The 17199-nt window shown below is 51.7% G+C and overlaps 1 protein-coding gene across 1 annotated transcript in view; it reads left to right on the forward strand.

The window, feature by feature from the left end:
* The first annotated feature begins 2509 nt into the window (after positions 1–2509).
* LOC121661201 (acid-sensing ion channel 2-like) overlaps positions 2510–17199 on the forward strand; it is a 34175-nt gene continuing 19485 nt past the window's right edge. The window contains exon 1 of the mRNA XM_042021116.1: positions 2510–4669. Coding sequence (XP_041877050.1) covers positions 4106–4669 — 564 coding nt within the window. The 5' untranslated portion in view covers positions 2510–4105. The remainder of the gene's footprint in view (positions 4670–17199) is intronic.

Consider the following 17199-nt stretch of genomic DNA (forward strand, 5'->3'; position numbering starts at 1 on the left):
GCGCTGACAGTGCTGGGTTAACTCAGTTGGACTCGATGGGCCCAGAGGAGTTTTCCAGTGTAAAGGATTCTGTGATTTCAGACAAACCTCTTCCCTGGACTGCAGCCATCACTGCTTTTTCTTCTTCTTTTTTTTTTTTTAATCCTTTTTCTCTTCAAGCCCAGAGGGAAACATCAAAACAATGAGCTGGCAGAAAACACAGCAATTTACAGGGCTAAGGAGAGGACTCTGGCCCAGGGCAGTGGGGGCCATGTGCTGAGCCACATGGGAGACCAAAGCACCCCCTTTTATCTGTAAAACATTGCACTGCTGAGTCTGTGAGGTCAGTCCTGCCTTTCTCATTGCAAACCCTTTACCTGGCCTGCGCTTCCGGGGGGGCTCAGGCGGGGCAGTGGAAGCAGAGGGGCTCACACAGGTCGAGACCCTTCTCCATGCCTTTTCTCCCTCGACTAGAGCCGTTCCCGGTGTTGTGGGGTGGGATCACAAGCACTGCAGCAAGTGCTGGAGACACGAGAGGGCAGGCACAGGCTGTGCAAAGGAGGGAGGGCTCTGCTCCCGTGTCCCTCAGCCAGCCTGGCTCTTTCCACTTCCCTCCATCTCTGCAAAGGGGGGAAAAGGGGATTTTCCTCAGGGATCTGTCTTCTGGCCCTGCCTGGCTCGTCGGCTGAAGCACATTTGAAGCAGCACGTTCCGCGAGGAACACCCGGGGGCTGAGGCTGGGCTATGAGCTCCCATAGCAGCTCCTCCACCTGCCAGGGATGCTCCGCATTCCCTGGGCATTCCCTAGTGCAGTGTCCTTAGCTGGGCTCTGCCACCTCAGGGGGTTTATGGGGCCAACCAGGCTGCCTTGTTCTCCCTCTGTGTGTCCCCTTAGAGGGGTCGTTCACAGGGGTGGCCAGAGAGGCCATCAGCCCTTACCAGACCTTGTCCTGCACCCTTGCTGGTGTCACCCCACAGCCCATCCCCAGGCACTGCTGTCCTTGGCTCCCAAGACATCGTGGCTGATGGCAGCTCCTGGGCACAGCCTGAGCCAACCAGCCCTCACCAGAGTGAGGTGACAGTGCCCAGAGCAGTTGTGGCTGCCCCTGGATCCCTGGAAGTGCCCAAGGCCAGGCTGGACAGGGCTTGGAGCAGCCTGGGAGAGTGGAAGGTGTCCCTGTCCATGGCAGGGGGTGAGATGAGATGAGATGAGATGATCCCTTCCAACCCAAACCATTCCATGATTCCGTGATTTGTCTCCCTGGTTTGTGCCCATGCCCACAAGCAGCGGAGCACAGCCAGAGCCGGAGCCGGAGCCAGAGCCAGAGCCGGAGCCAGAGCCAGAGCCGGAGCTGGAGCCGGTGCCAGGCAGCTCTGCTGGGCACGGGGCTGTTTCCTCCAGGCTGCAGCCAAAGCTCCCTGCACAGCTCAACAGTAAAAGGCAGCAGATGGTTTATGGTGTGAATTACAGCAAACGGGATTGCAAAGGCAGCACGAACGGGAAGCAAATGAAAGCATTAACACACCGGGCCGGCCAGTGCAGGCGTGGGGAAGGGAGGGGGATTTCCAGATGGGCTGGGAATGGGTAGGAAAGGCAGCCCATTCTGGCCAGGAAATTTTTAGAGGGGAAGGGTCTTGTCCCTGACCATGCAGGGGTGATGAGCACAAGGGGAGACAGGCAGTGAGGTCTGAAAGCAGGGGCAAGGGTGCTGTGGCCATTCTGTCCTCAGCTGCTTTAATTCTGGGCCACAGCTTGTTTGGGTGTGCTCGGCTCTGTCTTTCTTTCCTGCCCTCCTGGAAAGGGCACCACAAGGTGCAGGAGGTTTGTGCATCTCTCCTTGGCTGAATTTCTGTGTAGAGCAGAAGGAACAAATCTCTGTTTAGCCACCAACGGACTGTATTGAGAGCCTGGCTTCACTCACAGGCACAGATGCAGGAGGAGGGACCATATTTTGCATTTCAGGGCTGATGTGGATTTGTACAGGAGGAAACCAGACTCTGGAGGCAGCTCCTGCTCCGTCTGCACCCAGCCATCCATGAGAACACAGTGCTGGAGTCTTCTGGCTATGGAAGGAGGGTTCGGTTCCAGGGCAGCAACCTGCTGTGCTGAAAAGTCCTCCTGGGAAATCCAGCTCAGAGCTCCCTTTGTCTTCTCTTTGCCTCAGATTCCCTGGTGTAAAATGGAGAGAGTAGGGTTGTAGCAGGGTGGGATAAGTAGCTCAGACTGAGAGATATTCCCAAAGGAACATCCATGCTGGGGGGTGCCACAGCTGGGCTTGCCTTTGGCTGCCAAGGCCAAATGTGGAGACAGCAAAACTGAAATGATCTTATCTCTGGGTGAAAATCATCCGGGGTAGGACAGGGCGGCTCATGGCCTGGGGACAAGAGTCTTGGGGTTCATCAGTGAAGTCAAGCACCTGAAAGGTGAAGAGGCCAAATGGTGCAAAGGGTCTGCTGTCATGGTAACAGCACTCAGGGTTATAAATCCAGAAACTGGGCTCATTTTATCCCATATAATCTTCTAAGGTGGCTGAGAGTCATGAGGCACTGCCCTGCAGACCGCGACAGGCTCTGCCTGTGCTTTAACCCTCTGCTCCCACCTCATCCCGGCTGGGAACGTCACCTCCTAGGTGCTTCATGCTCTGGGACCCTCCCCTGCTGTAGGGCTGGGTGCTGTACAGAGACAGAAATCCCAGGGTTTAATTCTGGATCTGAAAATAAGCAAGCAAACCCCTGCTGTTCATGGAGCCGATATGGAGGGGAGTTCCTCTGGCCCTGCTCAGACGCAGCACCTCACACCCCTGGTGCGGATCCGCCTCGTTCCCACTCGTGCAGCGGCGCCACGGATGCTCTCCTGTACCGAGGCATCGCCACAGGATCTGCAGCATCTCTTGGGTAGGAAACCGTGCCCAGTTTTCCTCCCCTCCACCCCCTCCTCCGTCCCAGCCTCCCGGCTGAACGCACATCTGGGAGCGCCTTCCCCAAACACATCCGTCACAGCTGCCTTCCAGCGGCGAACAGAACATCTGGAGATCCGCCTTCGGAGCCTCCCGAGCCCCGGGGGGCTCAGGAGCTGCTGGGCACAGCCCCCCCGGGCCCGCCGAGGCACAGCCACGTCCAGACTCAGCCCAGGCTGGAGCTGGGGCTTTCGGCTCGCAGCCCCCTCTCGCTGCCCTGCCGCGGGGCTCCGGATCCGTGTGTGGCTCACGGCTCCCAGCGCTTCTCCCTGCAAGTCCTGCAGGGAAGGGAAGCTCTGAGACCGACAGAGGAGAGATGAGAGATGCTGCAGCCCCTCCGCTGCCGCTCCCCGGGTCTTGCCCTGCCTGGGTTTTGCTCGGAGCTGCCGTGTGAAAGAGAAGCGGGTTCATGCTGCTGCTTTCTGATCTGCGTGTGTGCGTGCACGGAACTGAGCAGAAATCCCCGCCTTTTCTTGTATTTTTCAGCCTTTCCTTTTATTTTTTAGCATTTCCTTTTCCTTCCCCCCTTTCCTCTCCTATTTCTCCCGCTGAATTAGCTGCCCACCTTTCCCTTGCAAATCGCACCGGCAGCACAGGCTGGGTTTTCGGGGTGGTGTTTTCTGCCCAAAATGGAGAGGTGGGGAGGAGGAGAGATGCCTAAATCCTGCAGTTGCGTCCCCGGAGCTCGGGGAACATCTCCCGGTCGGGCTGAAGACATCCGGGAAGCAGCATCCTCAGCTTTCCGCACTAGTTAACAGCCTGCGAGCTGCCTCCACTCGTTTTAGGCTCGCTCGCTTAATCTCAGCTCCTCTCGGCGCGTGTGTGCCTGTGTGTGTGTGCAGGGGGCGGACTTTATTGCCATTGGCTCAGCTTTCGCTGCCCACCCACATCTCTTCCACATCACCTTGGTGTCTCCCTAAATAAAACCAGCCCTCCTTATCGCACCGAGGAAATCAAGAGCGAGAGTTTGAATGGATTTTATATAAATATTTACCCCGACGAAGCTACTGCTGAGCTCGTGGGATAAATTCGCAGCAGCTGGTCTCACTCTGCTTCCCTCACCCTGCCCTAAAAGGGTTTAATTACTTTAGGGAGGAGAGGGGAGAGATCCAGATCCCAGTTCTGGCTCCACACTGACCCCAAAAACAGGACCAGGATTTAACTGAACCATGGATCTGAAGGACAGCACCAGCGAGGGCAGCATGGGCAGCCTGCAGCCTTCCAGCATCCAGATTTTTGCCAACACCACCACACTCCACGGGATCCGTCATGTCTTCGTCTACGGGCCGGTGACCATCCGGCGCCTGCTCTGGACCTTGGCCTTTGTGGGCTCACTGGGTCTCCTCCTGGTGGAGAGCTCGGACAGGGTGGCTTTTTACTTCTCCTACCAGCACGTGACCAAAGTGGACGAGGTGGTGGCGAACAGCCTGGTGTTTCCCGCTGTCACCATCTGTAACCTCAACGAGTTCCGCTTCTCCCGGCTCACCACCAACGACCTGTACCACGCTGGGGAGCTCCTGGCTCTGCTGGACGTCAACCTGCAGATCCCCAACCCTCACCTGGCTGACCCCACTGTCTTAGCCATCCTCCAAGAAAAGGCCAACTTTAAGCAGTATAAACCCAAAGTTTTCAGCATGCAGGAGTTCCTGGCACGCGTTGGCCACGACCTGAAGGATATGATGCTGTACTGCAAGTTCAGAGGCCAGGAATGCAACCACAAGGACTTCAAAACTGTGAGTATGAGCAGATGCTCTGCTTTTCTCTTCTCTGGGCATGTGGACTGTGGTGCTGCTGGACCAGGACAGCCCTGGTGGTCACTGGCCAAGCTGTGTGGGCCCGGTGTGAAAAGGCAGTGGCTGCCGGGCTCTGGCATGGCAGAGGAGGAGCAGGAGGAAGCCTGTTGAGCTGAAGTTTGTTTGTTGGAGTCCTAACGGGTTTTGTGCGGCCAGACCGGCAAGGGGCTTGTAGCAGGTCCAGCCTCCATCCTGCATAAGGCCCACGGCTCCCAGGTGGCTGCTCAGGGTCAGATGGGTCCTGCTGAGCATCACAGGGGGCCTGGGGGTCTCGTGCCATGGCCAGTGGATGTCAGCCAGCTGAGGGACGCAGAGAGGGCTGGACAGAGCCAGCAGGAAGGGCAGGTGCTCGGGGCTGGTCTGAGCAGGGTCCAGCTGTATTTCTCCAGGTATTTGCAGCTTTGCTGGAATTGCGGAAGGGAAATTTTTTCTGCTTGTTCCTGGCGTTCGTGGCTCATAAATCCTGGTTTGCTGTGGAGTGTGGGCAGCAGCTGGGTACCTGCCTGGTGCTGTGTTGGAGGAAAGGGGGGAAAAGAAAAGGAGAGGAAAAGCAACGAGGCTGAGCTCTGATCACGGTCTGCTCTGAGATGGAGTGAGCTGGGTACTTGAGCATCCTGAGGGAAGCAGCTGCTGCTCAGTTTCCAGCTTCTGGCTGGCACCCTGATGGCAGTGCAGGCTGGCCTGGATGCTGTGGTGCTAAATGTGTCAGCATAAAATAAAAATAATGAGGACGTTGTCTGGATGAAGTGATGCTCCTGTGTGCTGCTGGGGCAGGGGAGGGGGCTGGGCAAGGGGCTGCAGAGGTGGCTGAGCCCCATCCTGGCCGAGCTGGGGGGTGCTGGGGTCTGGGCTAAGTCCCACTGTGCTCTCAGGCCATGCTGGGCAGTGCCTTGGCTCTGTGATCCTGGAGTCAGGAATGGTACAGGTTTCAGGCGGTTGTTTCTTGGGAGTGCTGCTGCTTGTTCTGCTCAGGTGTGTCCTGTGGAGAGCAGGTCCTGGGCAGGGTTTGCGATCACCTGGTTCATCAGCAGGATCGTTGTCTGCCTTTGGGAGAAGGGAATATTTTCTGTCTCTGCTGCTTTAGATCTCCCAGCAAATGCGTCCAACTGTCTCCAGCTCCAAAGTCATTGCCATCCCCTGGACTGTGCTCTCTTTAAACCTCGGAGCAGGAACATAGAATTTTATGCCTCATTTATTGCCTGTGCATAACTCTGATGCTGAGCCTATTTCAAACTGGATATCCAGGCAAACCATTCCCTTGTTTCCACTCCCTGGGCAGGTCTGAGTAGGGGTTGGGTCATCCAAGTTGTAGGAAGGCATCAACCAAGTCCCACGGAGAGGAGCTTGCTAAAGAAAAGCTGTGTGTGAGCAAGTCTGGAGAATGGGGTAAAAAAGGAGAAACAGATGGAAAAGTCCAGGGGACAGAAGAGTTGGGGAGTGAGGTCAGATCCCAGGAGGATGGACAGACCTCCCTTGACTGTAGCAAAGTGTGGGGAGCAGGAGGTATTCTGCCTGTGGACTTGCCAAGAATGAATTAAGAACCAGCCAAAAGCAAAAACCTCAAAGCCAGGGAGCAACCAGCACTTTCAAAGCACCTGCAGGGCTTAAAAAAGGACTTTAAAAAGTAGGTGTTCTTAGGGAAGACAGGAGCTCTTGGCATCCCCCCTGGGACCCAGCAGGGTGTCACCCTGGCTATTGAGTTTTTGAGGTAATTGCTTCTGAAACAATGATTTTAATTTTTTTTTTCCCATGGGGGATACTGTAGTTTCCAGAAAGACAAACATTCCCTGTCTGCCAAATAAATGCTCTGCTAAAACAGATCAGGGCCAGCTAGAAAGAGACAGGATATTATGGACTGACAGCGCTTGTCCTTGTCCAAGTGAGAGATGGAGTGCAATACTTCAGCCCATTCTGCAAAGGAGCTCCTACCTGAGCCAGAAGACAACATTGTCTCTCTCAGAGGCAGGGCTTCAGTCTCACTGACTCCAGGTAATCCCCCAGGTTATGGAAATCCAGGAAGCAGCACTCAACAGGGACACAACAACCCTGTTTTCCTTCCAGATTTTACCTCTTGGAGATAAAAGGCAGCAAAAAGTGTCTTTTTGAAGGATGAGTAGGTGTTTCCACAGGGAGAATGCTGTAAAGGTCTGTGAGCTGCCTCCAGGCTGAATCAGAACCTCATGTCCTGGATGAATTTTGCATTTAATCACCACCAACCTGTTGCAGCTGCACACGGGCTCAGTGACAGCACATCCATCCTGCTGCAGCGCCCGCTGGAGAAGAGCCATCACTGAAGCCTGATTTGCTTCTGAAGGGAAACAGGGTGTAAATCCCAGGGCAGTTCTGAAATACGTCAGCAGGGTGAAGAACTACGAGGTTTTTATATACGCTCCCCAAATCCTGGCAGCTGGGAGCAGAGGCAGCGGGAGCTTTGCAGCAGGGGGCTGCGCCAAGCAGAGCTCGGCACTAAGGTGCTGCTGGAGGAGTCAGGGCTGTGCTGCCTCCGGTCAGCTCTGCCTCCTGCTGCAGGGGGGTGTTGTGTGCAGCGTGTCCCTCAGTAAAGCCCACAGTGCTGCTGCTGCTGCACGGAGAGCAGGAGCTGCAATGGCAGCGTCTTGGCACTTTGAAAATGTGACTTTACCGTCTTCCTTCTGCACTGCCCTGTTTAAATCCTCTGCCACTCCTTTATTAACAGGATTTGAGCTGTGCTTTCCCTACACTTCCTGTTCCTTCTCCCCCCACTGCCTCTCAGGTAACATCTCCCGTATGAAGGGCTGCCACAGGAGTGAGTCCCCACAGCTTTTCTGCAGAGATACCCCAGAGGGAACAGCCAGGTCTCAGCAGGATGTGCTGATCCTGCGCTGGATTGCCACGCGCAGAACAGCAGAGAAGATAATGCAGAGCTCTGCTGTAGGCAAAGCAGTGAAGAAGAGAAAATTGGCAGAACATCCTTTAGCAAAGCCATTCCCTTGGAGAACTTGGAGGAGGAAAGCCTGATAAGAGCAGCAGCCAAGGAAATCCCCTCCTTGTTTTCTGCATTGCTCCCCCCAGGCGGTCCTGGTTGAAAATGACCTCACAGATGGCATTTTCCTGGAGGAGCTGTGCTCCTGCTGCTCGATGTGACATCAAGGTCCTCCCATCCCACTGCTGCTGAGCCTGGCAAAGCTTGGGCTCATCAGCCCTCGCCACACCACTGTGATGTTCTGGGAGTCCCTGTGTGTGTGGAGCCTCTTTCCTGGGGCTGCTGGTGTGGCTCGTGGTCCTTCAGTGTTCCAGCCTGGGATGAGCTGGGCAGTGGCAGGGGAGCCTTGCAGGAGGATTTCATGTGTGGCCCAGAAAATGGGGGGGCAACAGGGAGAAAACCTCTGAAAACCCTTTCAGCCCATGGGGCAAACACAGAGTGAGGGATGGGATGGGATGGCCTGGGAGTGGATACTGGGAATGCGAACAGCAGGGGAATGGGATCCCGCAGTCCCCCCTTGCTGAGAAATGCTCTCCAGCAGCACAGCCCGGCCCGGCACAGCCCGGCCACGGCTCTGGGGGTCGGTCCGGGTGTCTGTTCTGCGGGGCTGGGCTGGGAACGCGCTCCTCAGTCGGGTCGTTTGTCAAGTGCAGTGTTGGGCTGTGCTTCCTCACACATCCAATCATTCCAGCTAACACAAACTTTTCCCTTGTGCCTGCTGTGCCTCATCAGGTGTCTATTTATTGCCAGTGGCCGTGACAATTGAAGGATAGAACTCATTTATTTTCAATACACATTCTTCTGACAGACAGGGTCCACATAATAGAGCATATCTCATGTGAATATTGCTATTTTAAGACAGGAGTTTCTGTCAATCTATCTGGCTTTCTCTATGCATATTTTCCCTGCCATTCTTTCTAGTGTATCTATCAGGCCAATGTCTAGTGAATAGTTTTGGCTTTTTAGACTAACTAATCCATTCTCATCTCCTGTTATACAACTTCCACTTTCTTCAAGAAAAAAAGTCAGGATACTGCATACTTGATTGAGAAAAAACATTACTTTTCTATTTAACAATTTTTTTTGAGAATCATGATTTTTTCCAAAGTTTGCTCCAGAATCTGAGATGCCATAATGAGATGTGCAATAATGAGGTGTGCAATTCAGTGATAACTTTTACACAAGCAGGCTGTTCTTCCAGTAGGAAATCAGGTCTCTGTGCAGCCTTCCCAGTCTGCACTGAAAAATCTCAATTTTTCAGGTGCTGTTGAGGGTCTGGGTGTGGGCACAGGCACAGAGGGAGTGCAGGGTTATCATTTTGCTGCTGGTGGCATCTTGTTGGGTGCCTAAAAGGAGGTGGATTGCTCCCGGCTCAGGTATCTGGCAAATCCTGCCCTTGGGAAATGCAGACCCTCATTCCACCCAGTGCTCTTCTGGATTAAATTTCTCTGTTCCGTAAGGATTTATGGGTGTGGCAGTTCCCTGTGACACTGATGGGGTTTGTTTTTCCTTTATTTATTAAAAACTTGTAGGATAATGCTTTAAATTTTGCGGGAAGTTCCATGGGTGGATTCCAGTTGGGATCAATGCTCATGAAAAACCATTCCTGGGTTGGAATGGTTAATAGAGTTAAAATCTAATGAAGGCTGTTGAACTTCAATGAGGCCTTTCCATGGCAAACCCGGTTTTAAATGCTTTAATACTGATAATACTGTATGAACACTGGGTGAAACAACTCCAAAGGAGAGAAACTGCAGAAATGGGTTGTAGGTTGTTAACTTGGGACATTGGCGCTCCGCATTTGGGACACTGACCTGATTGCAGACCTGACCAGAACAGTGACAAAGTCCCCCTTAATGATCTTTGAAAAGGGTTGTGTTTGGATGTGATTTGAGCTGTTTCTTAGCCAGGCATGCTGCCCTCCTTCACTCGGGCTTTGGGATGGGGAGTAACTTAAACGAGTGGGAAATGTCAGGAACAGGCACAGCCAAAGTGTCAGAGCCAGCTGGAGAGCAGAGGGGATGAGTGAGGAGGGACACGAGGCACAGGGAGGGCCCTGGGAGAGGAGGAAGAACAAAGAATTTGTGTGGGTAAGAGCCAGCTGTGGGCTCAGCCTTCCCTCGCTGGAGCAGCTGGCACTTGGTTTGGAGGAGAGCAAGAACCACTCCTCACTCCTGACTGATTCCCATTCATCAGAGTTATTCATCAGGAGGCCAAGTGAGAGCTCCTCTGTCCTCCACAGCCCACCTGGCCAGGGATTTGCACTCCAAACAGCAGCTGGAGCTGGAGCAAATCTGCCCTTGGGATGGGGAAGAACTGCTGAGCAAGGGTGGTGTCATTGGAGTTCCAAGGATAGAGGAGATGTTTGAGGGCTGCCAGGCTTTATCAGAATTGTCTTGGGAATTGCGTGAGGCTTTTCATAGTGTTGGAAATACCTCTGAGTGCAGCTTCTTGTGCCTCAGCTCCTCTTTCCCAGACAGGCACTGAGAACTGAAGTGCCCAAAGCTGTGGAGAGCCAAGATTGTCACCAACAGAGAACAAATGTGATCAATGTCTGCCAGCCGCCATGTACGGTGCCTCCTTCACCCCTGGCTCTCCGTGACTAACACGGTTCCTGTCACAGGGGCTCCCTCACAACTGGCCCTGGATGAGTTCTCCTGGGGCAGTTTTCTGTCTGCAGTGGGTGGAGGGTGAAACCACAGGGATCTTTCAGATGTACTTGTGCCCTCTCTACAGCAATCAGACTTCATCTAGTCATGCCCAAAGCTAGAAGTAAAGGCCAGGAAAGACAAGGAATATATAAAAAACCCAGCCTGGTTTCCAGCTGGAGAGGTAAAGTAGAACAACACAGCTTGTCCTGACCTTCTTCCATACCCCCCGTGCAAGTGTCCCTTGGAATCTTCTTGGCAGGTAATAAACAACCTCCCAGATGTCCCCTCTTGAGGAATCTTTGTGCTTGTCTGACCGAGTGCAGTGATGCCCTGTGAAAAATCATGGTGTGGCTGTTGTGGGTTTAATCTAAACCCTCCCTGAGAGGTTCTGACTACCATGTCCATGATCCCCGCAGACAGAAATGAGTAAAAATCTAAACCAGTGGTCATGAAGTGAAACAGGAGAAATTTCCACCTGATTAAAGAAGAAAACAGGTCTGATTTCAGTGAGGGTCTCTGGCCTCTTGTGGTCCCTTCCAAGATGAATTACGATTCTATAACAAAAAGCAGGTGCAGACCTGCTGAGTCTTAAATCCTTTTGCTATTTTTGGAGCACCTAATTTTTTATAGAAACATAGAACCCTGGAATGGTTTGGGTGGGAAGGGACCCGAAAGCCCATCCAGTCCCACCCCCTGCCCTGGCAGGGACACCTCCCACTGTCCCAGGCTGCTCAAGCCCCATCCAGCCTGGCCTGGGCACTGCCAGGGATGCAGGGGCAGCCCCAGCTGCTCTGGGCACCCTGTGCCAGGGCCTGCCCACCCTCTGAGGGAAGCATGTTCTCCTAATACCTCATCCAAACCTATTCTCTTTCAGTTTAAAGCCATTCTCCCTCATCCTGTCCCTACAGGTCCTTGTCCAAAGTCTCTCTCCATCTCTCTTGGACCCCTCTGGGCACTGGAAGGGGCTCTAAAGGAGCTCAGTCTCCCTGGAGCTTCTCTTCTCCAGGCTGAACAGCCTTGCAGGACCTTGCACTTGGCCTTGATGGACTTCGTAAGGGTCACGCATTCCCACCTCTCCAGCCTGTCCAGGTCCCTCTGGATCCCATCCCTTCCCTCCAGAGTGTCACACAGTTTGGTGTCATCAAGCTTGCTGAGGGTGCCCTCGATCCCATTGTTCATGTCACCAGCAGAGGTGGAAGCCACCGCTCTACCCTGAGGAGCTCTGCCTGTCTCTGAGCCGCTCTCGTGCTCAGCTCACCCTCAGCCTTCCAGAGAAATGAAAGCCACTTTGGGAAGATGATCCCCTTCCTCTCTGTGAACTCTGTGCATGAGTTCAAGTTTGCATTATTGACCTAAGGACAACAATTGCCCTAAAATGCAGAGTTGCTGACAGCTCCGTCTGCACTGAGCATCGAGCCATTCACAGCTCTGATTCCATAATGAGTCCGCCACAGTTTCTCTGAGCAAACCCCTGTCTTTTCCCATTTCCCATTTCCCTGTTTGCTTTAGAAGCAGACAGTGGAGATTCCCTGAAAAAACCCCCTCAAATCCATCACTCAGCTCCTGCTGACAGAAAACGTGCCTGGCAGCTCCCGAGGAGCGGCAGGACGGGGAGGTCATACGAGGCATCTCCATCTCCTCTGGCAGGGTCTGGAATCCCTCCTGTGCCTTCCCAAAGGCATTTGTCACAGGGATTTCTGCCCGGAGTGCCAGCCAGGCTCAGGTCGGCCATGCAGCAGAGTTCTGCATCCATTGGCGTGGTCAGGGTGAGGGCAATCAAGGTGATAAGGTATTGTGATAAGGTGGGCATGAGCAGGGTGTCACGTGATTGTGCTGCTGCCACAGCTACACCAGCTCTATATGGGACTCAAAAATACAAAAAGCCTTCTTCCTGCTGGGCTGATGAGACCCTGCAGTGTTCCACAGGAACAGCTCTTTGGGAAAACAGACCCATGGAAAACTTCCCTGCTTACAAAGTGATCACAGCTGTCAGAGCTGGGAGTTGGGAGGACTCAGATCTTCCTGAGGCAGGAAATCATGGTCTGTGGCTAAATTAGAAGGTTGTGAAACTCTATTTTGTCACCAGCATCTGCTGAGAGGTCGTGACGAAAAGCCTTAGATAGATAGACTTTATTGAGGGATGAGTGCAATTGAATGGTCCTCTAGAAGCTTGTTGGGACTTCCCAACCTGTGGAAATCCACGAGGAAACCTCTCAGGCACCAGAAGCTCAACAAGCTAAGAGGGAAAATGAGGTAGATGAGGTGGTCATGTCTGACTCCGTCTGCCATGGATTAATGTACTCAACCTGCACCAGGAAAACAAAATTGCCCGTGGAGGTAAAAGAGACTGCGAGTCATTCCAGCCGATTGACACCAGGGTGCTCTGGGCCACCAAGAACCAATTTCCACCCAGCCATGAATATTTACAACCAAGCACATGCCATTACTTGAAGAAAAGTGGAATTGTTTTGATCATTTGTTGCTGTTGTGCCATGGAAGGAAGGATTTAGCCTGTGTGTTAGGGCAAGGAGCGTGAAGTGAAGGAGCGAAGAGTAATGGAAAATGCCCATGTATTTGCTCAGGGAGAGACGGATGGAAGGAGGTTTAATCTGCGCTTGGATTCCACAGAGGAACCCATCCAAGGCAACGGGGCCATCAGGGATTTTCATGTGCAAGAGGAGCTGCTCAGTTGTCTGCTCCTGTCAGAAGAGCCAGTTCTGTTCTGTGATTTCCTCAGGGATTGAAATATGAAAAGAAAATCAGAAGTGAAAAAGTCTGAGTCAAATTCCATCTCCTCCTCAGGTGCTCCCCACATCGCTCTGACCTTGCGCAAGAAGGGGATTCCAGGTTGTTGGCTCATGCCAGGTCTGTAGGCTTCCCTTTCAGTCAGTCCAAAGGTTGTCCAGATCTCACTTCCAGTGTGAGTTTCTTGGGAATTGGAGTTTTTCCTGAGGGAAACCAATAGTTCTGAGTCTGTCCTCCCTGCCTATATGGAAAAAACTCCCAAACCAAAACCCTAAACCCCCAAACCAAACCACTGGAGGTCCAAAAATTTTAGAAATTTTAGTGGGACCAAGTTTTAGCTTCTCTATAAAATGGAGTTTTCATGATGCTGTTTCAATGGTGATGAAGACTGACATATAAAAGTAATATGAAGATGGGCATGAAATTAAAATAAATTAAAATTAAAAGTTATTAAAAGTTATTTTGCTTTTTTAAAGGTTTTGTCATTATTGGAAGAAAATCAAAGCAACCCATTTAAACATTTTTTGGTTTCTTGTTCCATCCGTATTTTCCAGGCTCTCTGAAATCCCATGCTCGTGCAGCAGAGGAGTTGAGCAAGGACTTCCCTTTATGAAAGGGGCTGAATCCTGTAACAGTGGTTCAAACTGTTGGTTCACCTGAAGGTTTGAGGGACATTAATCTTAGGTCATCTTTTATTTATTCTTAGAAGAGAATAAATAAAGCCCAGCAAATGCTCTCTGGGGATTCAGCTGTGTTACTGTGAGAGGGGCAATTGAAGGGCTCCGTGACAGATTTCTCCCAGGTCAGGAACAAATGATGAGCTGGAGCTCTGGAACAGCAGCAGGAGAGGACAGGCCAGGATAGGACAGGCCAGGATTCACGGGGGCTTCCTCAATGACAGCCCAGCAAACATCGCTGCAGTTGCCATAGGCAGGACTAAATTAATTGCAGAGGAGAGTTAGTGAGCAGGGGGAGGAATTAACAGAAGCTTAACCCCTCATTATCTAAGCTTGCACCACCACACTCCACTGCTCCCTGGCACTGAAATGGACGGTGAATGCTGAGACATCCAGGAAAGTCTCTCCATCCCTTCCAGTGCCTCCTGCAAGCCTTTGGAAGAGCAGCTCGTGGCTCTGTCACGTGCGAAGTGGTGTCAGCAGAGCTGTGAACTCCTCAGCAGTTCTCCAGTGCTGGAGGAACCTGTAAAAGCTGAACCAGGATGTCAGAGAGGCACCAGTTTGACCTTGAATGGGGGATGGAATTACAGTTTGGGAGATGGGAGGGACTCAGCCATCTGGAATGGGATGGTTTAGCTGAAGGGGACCTTGGATGGGAGCTGACACTCACCACCAAATTTCTTGGTGTTTCTGTGAACATGTGAACCAGAATTCTGCTCAGAACTGCAGTTTCTGTTCATCATACTGGTATTTTTCTCTGGATATACTGGTAGGATTAGGGTTAGGGTTGGGGATCAGGATCTCACTAAACATAACATGTTGTGTCCTCTTCTGCTCAGGAGCTGCTGGTAGGGTACAGCAGTCACACAATCCTGATATATCCATTTTTATTTTGAAGCATTTACTGTTTGGGCATTCTTCCTTTTTTTTTTTGCTTTTTTTGTTTTAATGAAAAGAGGCAAGTTTTCCTAAAAGGCTTTGTGAAAACTGCTGCTGTGGTCATTTCTCAAACAACGTTCCCATCTAAACCAATCTTTATGTAAAAGATGGGAACAGTTTCCATGGATAGCATGATGAAGGTTGTGGAGATCATGCTGGGGAGAAGGAGCTGCTGTGCTGGATGTTAAGATTGATCTTTGTTGATTGAGCTGCATTTTTCATCCTCCACCCCGGCCTTGGATCCTGCAGCCACCACCCCTCCTACAGATGCTGCAGGATTACTCTAAATGGCCATTAACTAATGCCAAATGATGATGGAGCATCTCCTGAAACACGTGTGACACCCACGAGTAAGGAATGGATTTGTTTCTGTCAGGGATGACAGGGGTTTGCAGCTGAACTAACGCTGCTGCTCCACCTGGAATTCCAAGGACAGGCACGGAGAGAGGAGGTGCCGGGGTGTACGTGGCAGTCAGGATGAGCTGTGGGAGGAGACAAGTTCCAGGCTGCCAAAGCAGTCCCGTGTCTATGGAACCCCAGTGGAGTTTGCCTCCTAAAGACATTAATGAGGGTGAGATCCCTCTGTCAGCCCCTACAGCTGCATCCATCCCTGCAACAATCATTCTCTCCTCATTATCTCTTGGTAGAACAAAAACACCCTCAGAGGTCAGTCTTATGATGTCTCTGTACCTCTGCATCTGTCCAGGGAAAAGAGGGAAAGGATTTTTCTATGGTATTTGTGCACGATACCAGAAAAATGTGCAAGTGTCTCCTGGGATGAGATTTCCCATGTGAAAAATGAAAGCTTTTTGTCTTAAAACATTTCTCTTTTCCATGAAATTAATTAAAATAAAAATCTCACTGCAAAATAAAACATTGAAACCCTGGGATGCCTCATTAAATGGATGATCTGGTTCAGAATTAAGTGATGCAGAGCTGTGGAACTTTCCACCAGGTGCAGCCTCTACACCTTGCACTTGTAGGTCAGGTGCACCCAGACTCTATTTTATAGGGGTTTTGAGGCAAACCCTGGTGTCATCTGAGGTCAGTGAGGGGGAACCCTGAGTTGTATATTCATGTCTGGCTTTCCATGAATAGGGGAATTTAATTTACTGCTATCAAACGAGTCCCCTCTTTCAATGGGCAGTCAGGGCAAGATGCTTCTGACAGCCCAACCTCTGAGCTTTCTGGAGATGGTTTTGGGCTTATTTCCTGATAAGAGAAGGTTTCAGCAATTTTCCTCCATTTGAAAGAACAGGAGAAGTCTCAAAGCCACTTGATTTCTACAAGTTTCACAAAAGCTGGCAGCTGGGAAAGACCCAAACTGGAGCCCAGGGACGAAAAGCAGGGTCAGCACTTGTGTTTGCCATTGTGTCTGACAGGGAGCAGCTGGCCAACAAACACGTGCCCCGCTTTCTCCAGGAGCAGCCTGGCAGTAATGAGACAGCTCACACTGCCCTGGCAGCACAGACAGCACAAGTGAGACCAAACCAGGGTGCAGAGAGCTGTGCTCCCCGTGGGACACGGGGAACCATCCCAGGGGAGGTGGGTGTGTGAAGGCGGCTCCTGGGTGTGCAGGTCAGCTCCTCCTGGTTTGTTCTGATGGTGCTCTGGAGGTCCTAAGGAACCTGGGACAGAGCAGGGAGAGGTTAGAAGACAAACCCCTCAGGAACACAAGCTTCATTCGTTCTTCTGTTTCAAATTCTGAGTAATTCCCAGCACTGGGAGCAGGCCCACGGTGCTGCAGGACTCGGAATGCATGGAGTGACCTCAACTTTGCCTCCTACTCCTCAGGTCCCGGGTGGCAAATCCTGCCCAGCTCAGAGCCTCCACAACCCACAATCCAAGGCTCTCACTCCATGCTTTGGATTGGCAGTAAAACTGTCGGCTCCTCGGGGCAAGGGCTGTTTTCTTGGTTTATGTTTGCTATTAAACATTTATTATTAAAATTGATTAAACTTTAACTAAGGAAGGGGAATTGCTTTAACCTGCTGCAGAGAATGACATGGGCTGTGATTTTGTGCAGACATGAGAAAATCCATCATTGCTGTTTGGAAGGATTTGAAACCAAACAGATTTTTCTACAAATGTCTTCACTCAAAAAGCATTTTGAAAGCCTTTCTTCCTGCATTTGCAAATCAGGTACAGAGAGTACCTGAGCACCCCCAGCTGCTCCCAGCTCTGCAAACCCCAGATAGCTTCTGCAAGTGCCTGCAGGCTGAACAGCATCCTGAGCGAAAGCGTCCACCTCCCTTCCACTTTGGAATGTTGTGAAATGTTGACGCGTATTTCTGAGCCTTAATCACTCCTCCACTGGGTGTGCCCGTGGCTGTTTGTTGGAACAATTAACTGCAGCATATTTTCCTCCCGTGTTTCAAACCCCTCCAACACCGGGAGTTAAAGCACAGCTAGCACAGGTAAATTCATGTGACAAACTGTTTCTGGAGATCAAGCAAGGACAGCTCAGTCACCAGGGGCAGGGAAATATGTGCATTT

The sequence above is a fragment of the Corvus kubaryi genome, unplaced genomic scaffold, assembly GCF_017639235.1.
Source record: "Corvus kubaryi isolate FWS band 111438036 unplaced genomic scaffold, C.kubaryi_AGA036_p1.0 37120, whole genome shotgun sequence".
Taxonomy (NCBI): Eukaryota; Metazoa; Chordata; class Aves; order Passeriformes; family Corvidae; genus Corvus; species Corvus kubaryi.